Source organism: Balaenoptera physalus, assembly GCF_965194825.1.
Source record: "Balaenoptera physalus genome assembly, chromosome: 7".
NCBI classification, from domain to species: domain Eukaryota; kingdom Metazoa; phylum Chordata; class Mammalia; order Artiodactyla; family Balaenopteridae; genus Balaenoptera; species Balaenoptera physalus.
Window position 1 is genome coordinate 21719937 of NC_138886.1, and position 16663 is coordinate 21736599.

The following is a 16663-nucleotide window of genomic DNA, read 5'->3' on the forward strand; positions in this document are numbered from 1 at the left end:
CTTTTATTATATATTATAAAATTTTAATGTTTCTATAGGTCTGAAAAAAACTCTTTCAACCAGTATAAAATAATTCTGAGACAAGAATATAATCATGACAGAATTTACTTGGCAGTATTTTTTCTTTCTTAATAAAACAAAATAATAGTGCATCTTACAAGAATGGTATCTTAGGTTTGATGAAATGTGCTGTATCTTTGCATAATTGGGCAGGATATTTCCGTAGAATTAAGTCTTAAGAGTGGAATTACCAAGATAAAGAGCCTCATAAATTCCTCTCCACAAAGACTGTATCAATTTACACACACACCTGTTTTCCAACATCTTCACCAATGCAGGATATTCCAGTTTTTTAATGTTTGAGGGCCTAATAAGTGAAAAGCATATTTTATTTTGGTTTAATTTGTACCTCTTTGCTTATTGATTGTCCTATTACAGTTTTCCTATGAATCACTTTTTCTATTTATTGCTCCTTTTCCTGTGTTGTTGGTGGTATTTTTCTTCATGGTAAGTGTTCTTTAGGTATCAGGGCCATCAACTTTTTCAAATATGTTACAATTTTTTTTCACACTTTGTTGCTTGTCTTTCAAACTTAGGTTGTTGAATCATTTGCCATAAAGAAAATTTAAGATTTTATTTAGTCAAATTAAAAAAAATTTTTCCTAGTTTTCTTATTATTTCTTTCCTAACCAAGATTATAGAACTGTTTTTCTATTTTCTTTTCTAGTATATTTTTTAACTAAAAATTTATTACAGTTGCAATCATTTTTGCCTGTATGTCAAGGTGGGGATCTAATATTAGTTTATTTCTATGGATAACTATTTCTCAACTCAGTTTATTTCCCACTGATTTGAAAGTCCACCCCTATCTTATACAAATTCCGATGCATAGATAGATTCGTTTCTGGGTTCTGCTCTGCTCCATTGACCTCTTTGTTTATTCCTTTGCTAGCAACAAACTAGCAATTTACTCTAGCATTTTCAATTCACCCCCTGGCAAAATCAGCTAAACGGGCAAAAATTCCTTCTCGAGGGGTGGAAAAATATTATTCTTTTAATATATGAATCATAGGGCTTCCCTGGTGGCACAGTGGTTAAGAATCCGCCTGCCAATGCAGGGGACACGGGTTCGAGCCCTGGTCCAGGAAGATCCCACGTGCTGTGGAGCAACTAAGCCCGTGCGCCACAACTACTGAGCCTGTGCTCTAGAGCCGGCGAACCACAACTACTGAAGCCTGCATGCCTAGAGCCCGTGCTCCGCTACAAGAGACACCACCACAATGTGAAGACCGCGCACCGCAGCTGAGAGTAGCCCCCCCTCGCCGCAACTAGAGAAAGCCTGGGCACAGCGATGAAGACCCAACACAGCCAAAAAAACAAAAAACCCCAGGAAATTAACACTAAAAAAAAATATATATATATATATATTTATATATATGAATCATAGATAAACATATAGTAAATAAGAAACATATACATACCTGTGGTATTAACATTTTATAAAGTGTGAGAGATTAGGGAAAAAATGTTTAAAAAGGCTCCGTGTAGGGCTATAATGAAAAAAGGTTGAGAAATACTGTCATAACTTTATAGTAGTTACTGAAACCTGGTTTTGTCCTGTTTCAATATTTTTATTTCAATTTTTTTCTTGTTATTCTCATTACTCTTCCCCCCAAAATTTAGCAGTAATTGTTTTTTTGTTCATTGAGCATGCCAAGCTGATTCCTGCATGTGGGGTTTTGACCTTGGAGCCCCCTCTGTCTGACCCCTCTTCCTCCACTCTTGATGCTCACTCACTCATCCTTCAGGTCTCTGCTCACATATCACCTCCACAGAGGACCTTCCATAACCATCCTTTCTATTCTTGTATGATGCTTTTCATAGTCTTTACCAGTGAACAAAATTATATATATATATATTCTTTAAAAAAATAAATTTATTTATTTTATTTGTTTATTTTTGGCCGTGTTGCGTCTTCATTGCTGTGCGTGGGCTTTCTCTAGTTGCGGCGAGCAGGGCTACTCTTTGTTTCAGTGCACGGGCTTCTCATTGCGCTGTCTTCTCTTGTTGCCTTGCATGGGCTTCAGTAGTTGTGGCATGTGGGCTTCAGTAGTTGTGGCTCGTGGGCTCTAGAGCACAGGCTCAGTAGTTGTGGTGCATGGGCTTAGTTGCTCCACGGCATATGTTGGATCTTCCCAGACCAGGGATCTAACCCGTGTCCCCTGCATTTGCAGGCGGATTCTTAACCACTGCGCCACCAGGGAAGCCCTATATTTTTAAAATTATTTTTTCACTTGTTTATTTTCTGCCTTTCTCACTAGAATGAATTCCATTAGGTGCAGGGACTTTGTTTTCTCACCACTTTATCCTTAGCCCCAAAGCATTCCTGGCACATGGTGAGAACTTTCTATTCACTGAATAATGTGTAAACTTATCACGTTCCAAGAGGGTCCATTGGAATCACCATTGGAAGTATATTCCACTTACAGATTAATTGGTGGAGAATTGATATCTTTTCACTTTTCAATCTTTCCATTCAAGGATGTGGCATTTTCTCTTTATTGTTTTATTTTATGTCCTTCTGGGGGAAAAAAATCTTCTTGTAAGTCTTGGACATTTCTAGTTACATTTATTGCTAGGTATTTGAAGTTTGTTCATGGTTTCTTCTCTTGTGAATAGAAATCTTTTAATTTTTCTATTATATTTTATTTGTGGTTTTAGTTTATTTGTGTCAGCAGGCCTGTGTTCATTGTGGGGTCTCAAAGGGAGGATATATTTCCTTGCCCTTTCCAGTTTCTAGACCCTGCCTACATTCCTTGGCTTGTGGCCCCATCCTCCATCTTTAAAGCTCATCAGTTCAACCTTAAGTTCTCTCTGGCCCTGATCTTCTTGTCTCCCTCTTTTAAAGACCCTTGTCATCTGGATAATCCAGGATAATCTCCCTATTGTAATCACATTTGCAAAGTCTTTATGCCATGTAAGGTAACATGGTTACAGATTCCAGGGACTAGGATGTGAACATCTTTGAAGGGACCATTATTCAGCCTACCATGCTTGTGCTTACAGATATGTAGAAAACGATTAGTTTTTCTATGTTCTTGTCTTTGGGTGCATTTTGCCAAATTCCTATTATTTTTCTGTCGTTTTCAAACAATTGCATATTTGTTTTTCAGTTGTTGTTTTTTTAATTTACTGTCAGTTGCATAATTTGTTCCCTTTCTTTCTGGTATTTATAGCTCATTTTCTTCCTTGCCTCGTTCTGCATTGTCTAGAATCTCCTGACTAATGCTAAATAATAGCTGTGAAACCATGCATCCTTGGATTGTTCTTAACTTTATTAGAAATTGTTTTACCACTGAGTATTGTGGTTTCTAATAAACATTCTTTTAAATCAAGGAGTTTTTATCAAATTAAATCCTAGTTTACTAAGATTTTTAGGCAGGAATGTACATTAGATGTATTAACCATTATGATTATAAAAGTGACCATATGGTTTTTCTCTTTCAATCTATTCATAGCTTTCCTAGTAATGATCATCTCTGTATTCCTGGAGTAAATCTCCCTTGTCTATAGTGTATTGTTCTTTGAATGTACTGCTGACTTCTATTTGTTAATATTTTATTTTTGTATTTATATTAATATGTGAATTTAGCATAGTGTGTTTAGTAATTGGTTGTGCCATCCTTGTACACCTTGGGCATTGTGGATTATCCAGTCATACTGAGTGAATTGGGAAACTTTCTACCTTTTTGTATGGTCTGGAACTGTTTAAATACTATTGAAGTTATATGCTTTTTGAAAGTTTCATAAATGTGAGTTTCCTTGGGCCACTACTACTTATCTCTAACCATCTTCCTTACCTTCCTTAAAGGTTGCTTTATCCTGAATCATCCATACTTTATTCTTTACTCTGTCTTACAACATTTGAAGAATAGCTTGTGACCTGTGGAACAGGTTTTCTCTGGGCAAAGCTGCCCCATCCATAAAGAGGGGTCACATCTATCAACTAGGCTTCATTCATAGGAACCTGTTGGTCCAGGGGCTTACACAATAAAGGTTTGGCTCCCATGAGATTTTCCTTTTTTTCACGTGCTTTGGGAGTTGTCTTTATCACTTATTAATCATCACAGTGTTCCTATGAAACTTCTTAGCAAGTCTGATGTATTATTTTCAGTTTAAGGACAGGGATCATCATTGAAGGAAATAACCTTTGATACCAGAGCTTTGAATAACCAGTCTTTTTAAAAATTTATTTTTTTATTGAAGTACAGTTGAATTACAGTGTTGTTTGAATAACTAGTCTTTATTTTAAAAAGCTTGGGGGATGTGCCTCTGTATTATATGGTACCAGTACTGAACTGTCTTTTGGATTCATTACCATGAAATTGAGCAGAGACCAATGAATGCTTCTTTGATCATAAGAGATGAGGAAGCCCAAACCGAGAGGGACCACTCCCCCCTTTTCATCATGAAAAGCCTGACTGCTTGAGGTAGACTTTTTCATTTCCTCAAGGAGTAATTCTCAGTTCTCTGCCGAAATGTTACTCTCAGCTCAGAATTTCAAACTGATGCTTGTTTGTCTAAATGAGGTTGTCCAAGGCCAGGACAATGAGTCGCTGTTTTCGCTTAGTAAACCAAGGGAATTTGCAGTGAATCGACTTAAATAATTTTTTAAGAAGGATTCTCTGACTGAGTATCTTTTGATCTTAAATCTTTCATCAGGACTGTGTTTTTACATAAATATAAAAATGGTGTTTCTTGGACTGCTACCACTGATTTCTAAATTAAAATACTGCTGAAGTCATCCTCTGTAAACGCTTATCCTTGGAATATTGTTCGATTAAAAGGTAGTATTTTGGTATAAGGTGTAAGTTGATTTCTCATTCTTTTCCCCTTGCAGTAAAACAGACCATCAGTAACATTTCAATATTTAATGAAACCTGCTTGAGATGGAGAAGTATGAAGACAGCTGATATAAAGGAGATGTATTTAGTAAGTTACTGAAAGTTACTCTGTTTATAGGTGTTTGTCTTGTGTGGGAGGTTCAAAAAATATCAACAAACCAAAAAAACTACTTATATAGCTGCCCTTATCAGTGGAAGATTTGTAGTGACAATTGCAGTAAGAAACAAGAAAGTGGGCACTTCTGCTGCATATTTGAAGACAGAGACCTTGGGGATTGATGAGAAAATCATGAGAGGTTCTTGGTGCAACATAGCCTGATGCAGAGCTGATGTTCAGGCAGTGTCATGGAAGGAAGCCAGTGGCTCTTGCATGGGTGTGTCTCTCCACACCAGTGCCTCTGATCAGGGTCTGAATGTGTTGCCTGGAGAGTCAAGGGGAACTTCTAAAGCTAGATGTGGTTGTGAGTAACAAAGGTAAAGACCATGGGATGAGCTGCAACTAGAAGCAATTAAGTAGGAAGAAAAGTGCATCTATTGGCCCAGGTGCTGGGATGTTACAGTAAAGTGTAGGGAATGTCAGAAGGGGGTGGGCAGAGGAGAAAAACTCTTCCCAGGTTTTACCAAACCGACTAGGATTACCCTAATGCAGCAGTCCCCAATCTTTTCGGCACCAGGGACCGGTTTCGTGGAAGACAATTTTTCTACCGCTAGGGGGTGGGGGATGGGTCAGGCGGTAATGTGAGCGATGGTAAAGCAGACAAAGCTTCGCTCGGTCCGCCGCCCCCCTCGTGCTGTGTGGCCTGGCTCCTCACAGGCCGTGGACTGGTACCGGCCTGCGGTCCAGGGATTGGGGACCCCTATCCTAATGCACGTTCTGCTCTGGGAGAAGCCTTAGTTCAAATTCTTAATTTTCTCTCTAGCAAATTGTTCTTTGGTCTTGCTCCTGTGGTTTTGCCAACAGACTTTCACATTGGGCATGTGCCGTTATATGTGTGAGAACAAGAAAGAGAAAGTTGTCGGTGTTGGGGCCTCGAGTTTTTGTGCATTTTGATTTAAAAATATGTTTATGATACTGATAATATTGTAATTACAATATTTACGGTATTACAACTCTAATATTTGCTTCCTGCCGTATTTCACTTTCTGAAGGAACTTTAGAGTCAAGAGTAAGAGAGTGTGAGAGAAAGGGTAGGTATCCAGGCATTCAGAGCCTTTCAAGCTAGCAATTCACCTGGTGAACTTTTCTATGTTTTAGTTCCACATTTGGGGCCAGAGATGGTATCAGAAGGAATTTGCCCAGGAAATGGTCTTTAATATCACTGCCAGCAGCCAGGCTCCTGAGACTTGTTTGGACCTGAGGCCAGGTACCAACTACAGTGTCAGCATCCAGGCTTTGTCTTCTGAACTTCCTGCGGTCATCTCCCTGACAACGCAGATAGCAGGTAAATCTTGAATAACAGCATTTGGATGAATGAAGTCGCTGCAGAGCTGTATAGGCTCAAATAAAGAGGCACACTATTACTTTCAATCTTTATATAATGAGCTTTAAGAGAAAGAGGAAGAAGGACGTGAAATTGGAGAGGGGAACTAAGGGGACTGCAGCCTGAACTGCAATGTTTTATTTCTTAAAAAGGCACCTGAAACAAAATAGGAGCATTGAAGAAATCTGGGTAGTGTGTACATGAGTGTTGGTTAAATTCCTTCTGGATATTTAAAATATTTCATACTTAAAAAGAATTTTTCCTATTACTCTTTCTTTCTCAATAACATATTTAATTGTTATTCTGTTACAAGTACCTTAAGAGTAGGTTACTCTCAGGGAAAAATGACTGGCAGTCCCACTCTAGTCCCCTAGAAAATTCACTTTTCACTCATTTTCTCATGTCTCCTCAAATCTGTGATGCTCACTCCATCCCCCAACACACACACTCTGAGCTAATATTCAGACTATTAGCTTCTTGTTTCTTATTTCACTGAGGAATTAGAAGTAATCAGGTGAGGGGGTGGTGGTGGGATGAATTGGGAGACTGAGATTGACATATATACACTAATATGTATAAAATAGATAACTAATAAGAACCTGCTGTATAAAAATAAATAAATAAATAAAATTTAAAAAAAAAGAAGTAATCAAGTGAGGACTTTCCACTCCCAAATCTCCCATTGTTGCCTTCATGCAGAACCTATATTTTATCTTCTCTCTTGTCCCCACTCCTAAGGCGAATCCTCCCTCAACCCCGTCATCCCTTCTTGCCTCATCCTCAATTCCCTCCAGTAAAGAATTAGTCCCAACACTGCACAAGCATGTTGTAATATCTCATTTTTAAATGAAAACATAGAAAAGATAAGCACACTTCTTTTGATCCCATATTCCCTCCAGCTACTCTGCCTTCTCTCAGCCCCTCGTTACAGTAAAACTCCTTGAAAGAATGTTGTGTAGGCTCCACATCCTTACCTCCTCTTCTTTCTGTAACTGGTTCCAGGCCAGAGGCATTTGTCCTCAATGCTTTCCTGGAAGTGTCTCCATCTTGCAAAACCCACTGCCCGATTTTGTTCTTATATGATTTTCTCTACAGCATTTGGCATTCCATCCTTGAAACACCTTTTCTCTTGGCTTTTGGATCCTTCTACCTTGCTGGCTGCTCCTTCTCAGTTTTTTTTCACTAGGTCCATCTATTGGGTTGGCCAAAAATATCGTTCGGGTTTTGCCATAAGAGCTTCCAAAGAACCCAAATGAACTTTTTGGCCAACCGAATACTTTTATTGATGCCCCGCCCCTCGCTTTCTTCTATTCCTTTTTCTTCATTATTTACTCTTTTTGCCTAGGCGATCTCTACCAGTTTCATGGCTATAAACATTACCTATGTGCTGAGCATTCCCAAATATGTAGCCTAGTCCCAATCTCTCCTCTGAGCTCCAGACTCATGTATCCACCTGTCTCCTAAACATATCCTATTGAACATCTAATAGGCAAACCCAGTAGAACTTTTGATTTCTCACCTCTTCCCTCACCCCCAAATCCATTTCCACCCAGGTTTCTCTATCTCAGTTATTGGCATTCCTTTTCACCAACTGCTCAGGCCAAAAAGGAATCATAATTGATTCTATCTCTCCCACCATTTCTAGTCCATCAACAAGCTGGCTTGTTTCTGAAATAAACATTCTGAATCCAACCACTTCTCCCCGCCTTTGCCTTTACCACTAGCAACCTAATCCAAGCCAGCAACTTCTTGCTTGGACTCCTGCAATAGCATTCTAACTCTTCTCCCTGTTTTCACAGTTGCCTATCACCTGCTGCCCTAAGTCTTAATCTTCACCATAACTTTAAAAACATCACTCAAAGTGTCATACTGAATGAAGTAAGTCAGACGGAGAAAGACAAATATCATGATATTGCTTATATGAGGAATCTAAAAGAATGGTACAAATGCACTTATTAACAAAACAGAGTCACAGATGTAAAAAACAAACTCATGGTTACCCAGGGGGAAAGGAAGGGAGGGATAAATTGGGAGATTGGGATTGACATATACACACTACTGTATATAAAATAGATAACTAATAAGGACCTACTATATAGCACAGGGAACTCTACTCAATACTCTAATGACCTATATGGGAAAAGAATCTAAAAAAGAGTGGACGTATGTATATGTATAACTGATTCACTTTGCTGTACAACTGAAACTAACACAACGTTGTAAATCAACTATACTCCAATAAAAATTAATTTAAAAATGCATATAAGAACATGTCATCCCCAGCTCAAAACGGTCCTATGAGTTTGCATTAGTGTTCTAACGGAATCCACGTTCCTTACCATGGAACGTGGAGTCTGGCCCCTGCCTACCTCATTGACCTCATCTCCCTCTGCCCTCTCCCTTTCTCACAAAGGAGCAGCATCCTTCCTTGCTATTTCTCAAACGGGTCAAACTTGTTCTTGCATCCAGGTATTTCCATTTGCTGCTTAATCTTCGTGGGACACTCTCTCCACATGGCTTCTTTATAATCACTCCGGTTTCTGCTCAAGTGCCATTACCTAGAGAGCCTCTCCCTGCCCATCCTTTCAAAAATCATCTCCCATTGCCACCCCATCACTCTATCCATTTCCTCTGCTTGAATTTCTTCATAGAACTCATTTTCAGGACTTGTATTTTAAAATTTACTTGTTTATTTTCTTTTCCCCTACTAAAATAGGAACTCTTTGAAGACAGAGATTTTTGTCTGTGTGCTCTACATTGACTCCCCAACACATAAGGACAGTGTGAGCACACAAAAGGACAATGATAGCACAACAAAAGAATATTTTTGTAATGAATGCATACGAGGGCTAACCCCCAAATGGCCAGCGGGTGGTATTGGCATTGAAGAAATGCCTGGTTAGTTAATAAAGGCTTTAGACCAAAAAGAATTCACCAGCTTTGGGGCTGGAAAGAGATGTTCAATTTGGGCATTTTTTCCCATGGTGACTTATCAAAATGGATAGCTATTCAGTCTCCTACTCTTTGGTCCTTCTCATGTTTGGATGGTTTGCGTTGCTGATTCACATTAGCATTTCATATTTTTTGAGTTGGGGAGAGGGAGTTTCATCTCGATGAGACACTTCTACCTTGTTTTGTACGCTAAATATTGCCCCGTAGCTCAAGCACCCTGTGTCTGTGTTCATGGCCACCAGGGGACACTGTGGAGCTGTTTAAGTTCATTGAAACCATGACTGCATGTTTTTCACTCTACTTTAAAGAATTAGCAATTTTAAAAAAGTGTGAAAATTCAAGTTGTTAAGATCTTATGAAAGAGTAACTAAACAAATAAACTAAGAACAAACCCCAAGCCCTCTCTTTAATAAGAGAACCATATATTGATGTGAAGAGGTATGCCTTTTTGCCTAAGATGTGGCTTTGTTTCAGCAAAATTGTGAACTTTTGAATTTTACCAGAAATGTGAGGCAAGGGGTTTGGACGTGGAATACGCAGCAGCTGATTTCCCAGAAGAAAAGTGAATGGAATTTCCCTTCTGAGTGTCTTACATTAAGCTAAATCTTACTGATGGGAACAGGATGAAAACGAGCGCTTTAAATATATTGCTGACCTCAGAGGAGAGTGAAAGCTTTTGGAATGTTGAAGGACAGAGGCAAGTGTTGTAGTGGCAATGGAAGAGGGTGCTGGTGAGAAAGGTGGTAAGATGGAGAGGCTATCACAGTGCTTTTGACTCATGGCCCACGTGCTTCCGCAGGCAGCCCATTGATGGGAATTCATCAGAATAGTGCCACCATTTATACTCCCTTATGTAAGAACAAACTTTCATCCTTGATGTAGACCCAAAGGGTCAGAAGAGCTGCCCCACACTGGTTATGCTATTTTCTAGCCAAGTCAAAAAGCTTGTAGGCAAAATTTTCTTCTCATAGAGAGAGGGAGAGAACCAGAGAGGGGGAAGTGGAAGGAGGGAGAGAAAGAGAGAGAGAGAGAAAGCAAGTGCCTGCAGGAATGTAAAGATAAACCACTTATTCCACACAATGTGGTGATCATTTGAGGTTGAATGTTTATTATGGAACCAAGAATGCTGGAAGAGAAAAGGGAAATGAATATGTAAAGGAAATCATTCCTTCCCAAGTCCACCTTCATTACCAAGGCTGGCAATGTACACGGGAACTTTCCCATCTCTACCTGCATTCGTAATAAGAAAAACAATGTACTTTTTCAGATGTTCAGGAAAGCCACTGAAAACACAGGTATGTCCCAAGCGTTCTCAGGCTATCCCTCTAACAGAGAGGTCCAGTCAGGATAGCTCTAATTCCCCCTACAGGGCTGGGGACCACTGTCCCCTCCTCTGACCCCTCCTCTCTTACTGTTAAGTGTCCTCAGGAAGGACCGTGCAGGACCAGGTGTCTTGACGTTCTTCTGCTGTGAGCTTCTCTTCCACAAACCATCCAAGGACTGTGCACTCCTGTGTCCTCAGTGAGGACCTTGTCTCCTCAGGCTGGTTCCAGAGTACCACGCTTATTCCTGCTGTTTCCCCTGGCTCCGAGTGGGTAGGAACTGCCCCGGAGGTTAGGAGAGGAGCTGGCCTTCATCCCAACTGTTTTTCTTCGTCCAGGCTCTCTCGAAGTCTTTCACGGACACAGGTTCTTTGACATCTGAGGACCTAATGTTAGGTCAGGCCAGGAGGGAGGCACACATGTCCTTCCATACCTCCATGGGCCACCTGTTCCTCTCATCCCCAGAAATCTCCCAACTAATTTCCAGCTTCAAATCAAAACCTAGCCTCTCAAGGAAATGGCTATATGGGGATGGATATCTCCCCACTCTTCTCACTGAAAGCATCTGCATCCCTGCTGAGGCCCCACTGAGACAAGATGGTACACCACAGAGGAAAATGGGCTGGATGTGTTATGTTCCTATATTAACGCTAGCTTTTTACAAAATATGGATGGGAAAGTTTCTTTATATCAGAAGCCTAAAAACCAGGGTTTCTGTGTGTTATAGAAGTGGGGGAAGGGTATGCTGCAACTTAACAACTTAATTCAGTGAATACCTATTGATTGGTTATGTACAAAGACCGGTGCCAAGTGCTGAAGGGGAGATAAAGATAAAAAGAAGATTGTTCCTTCTTCCTGGGAAGCCAAGTCTCATAACCTTATTGATGGGGGAGATGCAGCTCACCTTGCGATATCTGATGACTTATGGTGTAAGCTCCATTTGCTCTATTGCCAGCAATTTCAATTTATCATGCCTTGAGTGGGGGCTGTGGTCCAGTTGGGGAGATGCTGAGGATTAGAAAAGAACCATTGGGTGTCTTTATTTTTATATATTTATTTATATGTATTAGTTCCTTGCATTTACTTGAAGTTTATAGCATAAGGTTGTGACCTTTGTTTAGATTTGGTGCAGATAAAATTTTCTTTTACTTTTTTTTTGGTTCATTTTAATGGGTTTTAGAGGAATTTTAACACATTTGCACTTCTGTTACCTCCTTCCTCTCATTGATTTTAATAGTTTGCCTACATTAATGGTTTTAATCTTTTGTAATACATATTACACCCCCAGGTTATTTACTCTTTAATTTTCTTGTCAATATTCTTTTTGACATTTAGACATTTTAAGTTTTCATGTAATCAATTCTATTGATTCTTTTATAGTTTCTGCCTCTGGTCATGCCAAGAAAAGCCTTCCCCACCCTGAAAATCAGATCAATAATTTTTATTCTCTACTATTTTCAAATGCTTCTTAATGGTTTTGCTTTTCACATTGAAGGTTAGACCCATTTGGAATTTGTTTATATGCGTGTATAAGGCTAAATTTACATGGTAATTTTTTTCCCCCAGATGATAAGCCAGTTTCCCCATCACCTTTGGAATGACTGTCCAGGCCACACACTATATTCTCATTTATTTATTTGGGTCTCTTTCTCGATTGCCTAGCTTCTTCCATTGCTTTGCCTATCCTGTGCTTGTACCTTCCTATTTCAGTTATTGTAAATTTATAATATATTTAATATTTTGTAGGACAAGTCCTGCTTCATTGCTTTTTTCCTGACTCTTCAAAGTTTTCTCAGATGGTAGCCTCCATAATTTCCTTTGTCACTTGCTTCTAGTAGAGAATGGATACTGTTGACACCTAAGGGTAGTAATGAGTATGTCCCCTCATCTCACATACTCAGGGTGAAAGAACTCCAGCCTAGACACAACCCACTTCTTGCCTTGGGTCTGATTTGGTTTAAATCAGTAATGAAGCCGATGGAAAGGAGAGCAGATCTGCCATAGACAGCAGTTTGGGGGATGGGAAACAGCACCTTGGAAAATATGGCTGGAAGTTAAGGTTATTTAAACTCAAAAATGTGGTGAAGAACCAGCCTGATGAAGTCCAGGCTTTCACATTCTAGAGGAAAGGCAGACTGTTTTCAAGGTGGGGAAGGCCTTGAGCAGGCAGAGCAGAAAGCAGCCTAGAAGTCACGTGTTGATGGAATCAGCTGCGTGGTAGTGGCACATTTAGAATGGCAAGAATGACGCTGGGGCTGAAAAGGGGCAGCGTGGCACGGAACAAGCAGGCGATGGCCTTCCTGCCCCCGCTGTGGGCCCGCCTTCACCAAGCTGGGCAAGCACTTTGTTCTGCTGTTCCTGGGGTGGGTGAGAAACCTGGTGGTTTTAAAAGGTTAGCCAAGAGATTAGAGGACCTGGAGTTATTAATCTCAGAGAAGAGCAAACAGGAATAACTTGAGCCTAAGGAGAGTTCTCACACAGAAAAGAGTAAACAGTTAATCTGCCTCTGGGCTGAAAACAGGAAATGCGTGATAAAAACCACTTACTTTACCGTGATGACAAAACATCATGAATGAAAGGACATTTCATTGATAGCCTGAACGGCTGAGTGCAGAGATACAGTAAGTCCCCTACATGTGAACCTTCAAGCTGTGAGCTTTCAAGGATGAGAACGTGCGTTCGCACATCCAATCATGTAAGTTAGTTCACGTGTCTGGCGTACATTGTCACATGCGTGCATCCTCTACAAGTGGTTGTGCTTTTGTGTACTTTACTGTACAGAACTGTATAGAGTACAGTAGTACGGTATCTTTATTTCAAGCCCAGGATGACCAGAAGCAAGAATAAAAGCTGCGGTGATGTAGCTGGTACTGCTAAGAAGCGCCAGGAATTGGAGGCCCAGAGAAAGGATGAAGAGAGACAAGAGGAAGAAGAAGTAACTGAAGAACTGAAGAGATTCACAACACAGGAAATGGCAAGGGGATTTCCTTTATGTGAGGAGGCACTGTTAGTTTTTTTTTTTTTTTTTTTTTTTTTTTTAAATTTTTATTTATTTATTTATTTTTAATTTATGGCTATGTTGGGTCTTCGTTTCTGTGCGAGGGCTTTCACTAGTTGTGGCAAGTGGGGGTCACTCTTCATCGCTGTGCGCGGGCCTCTCACCATCGCGGCCTCTCCTGCCGCGGAGCACAGGCTCCAGACACGCAGGCTCAGTAATTGTGGCTCACGGGCCCAGCCGCTCCGCGGCATGTGGGATCCTCCCAGACCTGGGCTCGAACCCGTGTTCCCTGCATTAGCAGGCAGATTCTCAACCACTGCGCCACCAGGGAAGCCCGGCACTGTTAGTTTTTGAGGCACAGCACCTGCACGTAGAATGGTACACGAAGGTTGCAACAGCCGTTCAGGATTCAATCCAGTGCTATAATGTCATCTATGATGAAAAAAAAGAGCTAATACCCAGATATCACTGGATCGTTTTTTCAAGAGGGTAAATAGAATTGAATCCAGCAAGGAACCAGAACCTGTGCCATCAACGTCAGGTGTGAGTAAAATTGCAGCTTGCCCTCCGTCTCCTATTGCTGACAATCCTTCAGCTCTGCCATCTCCCACCTCCTCTCCCTCCTCCAGTCAGCAACTCTTCTTACCTGTTCACTCAATGCCAGCCCCTGTATGCCAGCTGTTGTACTGTACTACTGAACTTTTCAAGGTACTGTACTGTAAGATTAAAAATGTTTTCTTTATTTTTGGTTTCTTTGTTTTTTATGTATTATTTGTGTGAAAAGTATTATAAACCTATTACAGTACAGTACTATATAGCCGATTGTGTTAGTTGGGTACCTAGGCTAACTTTGTTGGACTTATGAACAAATTGGACTTACAGACTCACTCTTGGAGCGGAACTTGTTTGTATGCAGGGGACTTACTGTACTCAAATGCTCACATTTCCCTGGGGAACCTGGTGGGGGTTTTTAAACTGCATTTTCCCCTCTCCCCATTACCGCTGCAGGAAGCTGGCCGTTTTCTTCCTCAGGGGTGTCAGTTATGGAATCTCTTTCTGGACACCTCTTGGAAACAGCATAGACCTTCAACACCGTAGTGTGAGGTCTTAACTGTAGGTGGGGGATTGTTCCCTAACAAACCCACGGATTTATGGAAAACATAATTTGTGTGGCGTATCTGGGTGACTTTGGAAGAAATTCTAGACTTAGCACTGTTTAATAAGAGCTATTACATGACATTACATGAAATTTCTAAAAAAAAAAAAAAGAGCTATAGGGGACTCTCACTCGTCCACCTGGTCTTAGATGCCTGGGTTTCCTGGTGGTCGCCCTAGGCCCTCATCTCTTCTCAGATGTGTTTATACCTTCCCCCTGGGCAGCCATAGCCTCTTTTATTGATGACTGACTCCATATCACCATCACAGTTTGCTCCTAAGCTCTAGACCCACATTTCTAACTGCCTGCTGGACGATTTCACAAGCACTTCAAACTTAACAGGTCTAGAAGTGAGCTGCGTCTGAACCTTCCCTGCAGACCTTGATGAATGACGTCACCACTGACTCAGTGGCCAAAACCAAAGCCCAGATTCCTTCCCCTTCCTTATCTTCCACCATCTTCTGTTCCGTCTCTGCCCCACGTGTCTCCTCCATCTGCCCCCTCTTCTCCCTTCCGAGTGCCATCACTCGCTTCAGACCTCAGGCACTTCTTACCTAGATTTTGGAGAATCTGTGCTTTTGCTCTTTTCCAATTCATCCTCCAACAGGCGGTCCAAATTGTATTTCTAAAATACACATCTGCTAAGAATCGTTCGATGGCTTCTCATTATTTCTAGGACCTCAGATCTGACCTATACTCACATGTCTCACTTTACTGCCCGCTTCTACCCAGCTGGGACTCAACCTTTCGGGCACACTGAACTCCTGCAGTTCTGTCTCTGCCCACACTCTCTCTCACCTACTGCCCCTGCGTATGTCTGTTTCTGTATTTGATAGGCTCACCCCCCTGCCCTTGGTGTTCTTCCTCTGCACTCCCACCACCCTCTCGTGGAACTTTATCGTAGTTCCAAGCACTGCCTGTTTATAAGACTTTCTCCACTATTAGACTCTGAGCTCCTGGAAAGCAGAAACCGTCTTCCATAGTTGTTTCTCCCAGCCTCACATAGAGGTGCATAGAGGTGGCTAATAAATATTTGTTGAAAGGCAGTGTATGAATAACATATTCAGTAGAGCTTTAAAAATTATCTAGGAAGGTCTAAGTTTTTATTTATTATAATTTGAATTGAGAATTTTCATCCCAAAGCTATTTTCTAATTGGGTAAATAGAGTCTTGAGTGTCTATTTTGGCCTCTTAGTCCTAATTTCACTGTGGCAGGATTCAGAGGAATTTCCGGGGAGGGGGGGGTCATATTTTATTCTTTCTCTTTCTCTCTTCCTCCCTCCCTTTATAAATCTCATCCACTTGATAGCACTGTGGAGAAGATTAAATGAGATGAGGCATATATAGGACACATCTATATATGTGTTGTGTGCCCAACACATGTAAGCTGTGTTACTCACAAGGCAGAGTGGCAGCTGGTACATTTATACCATGAATATAACTCCCAGTTAGATGCTAGAACGCTGGTGTCAACCAATCAACCAACATTCTCCTCCCTGCGGAATATCTATTTGGGAAATCTGGTTGCTGGGGAGAGCAAGATAAGGACAGACAGCTGTGTGATTATAAAGGATCTAGAATTCTAGGGAATTCCCCGGTGGTCCAGAGGTTAGGACTCCGTGCTTTCACTGCCGAGGGCACAGGTTCGATCCCTGGTGGGGAAACTAAGATCCCACAAGCTGCACGGCGCAGCCAAAAAATATAATAATAATAATAATAATAATAAAAATAATAAATAAACTGTTCCTAAAGGATCTAGAAGTCTGATAAGCTGGTCTCCCCACCAAATAAGAACCTATTTGCCAAGTTAATTGAAATGCCCACAGCATCCACCGTCTGTCAGTGCTAGG

The 16663-nt window shown here is 40.9% G+C and overlaps 1 protein-coding gene across 1 annotated transcript in view; it reads left to right on the forward strand.

The window, feature by feature from the left end:
• Window positions 1-16663, forward strand: part of SUSD1 (sushi domain containing 1) — a 136766-nt gene that overhangs the window by 83508 nt on the left and 36595 nt on the right. Inside the window, exons 10-11 of the mRNA XM_082469272.1 lie at window positions 4901-4992; window positions 6160-6346. Of these exons, the coding sequence (XP_082325398.1) occupies window positions 4901-4992; window positions 6160-6346 (279 nt within the window). The remainder of the gene's footprint in view (window positions 1-4900; window positions 4993-6159; window positions 6347-16663) is intronic.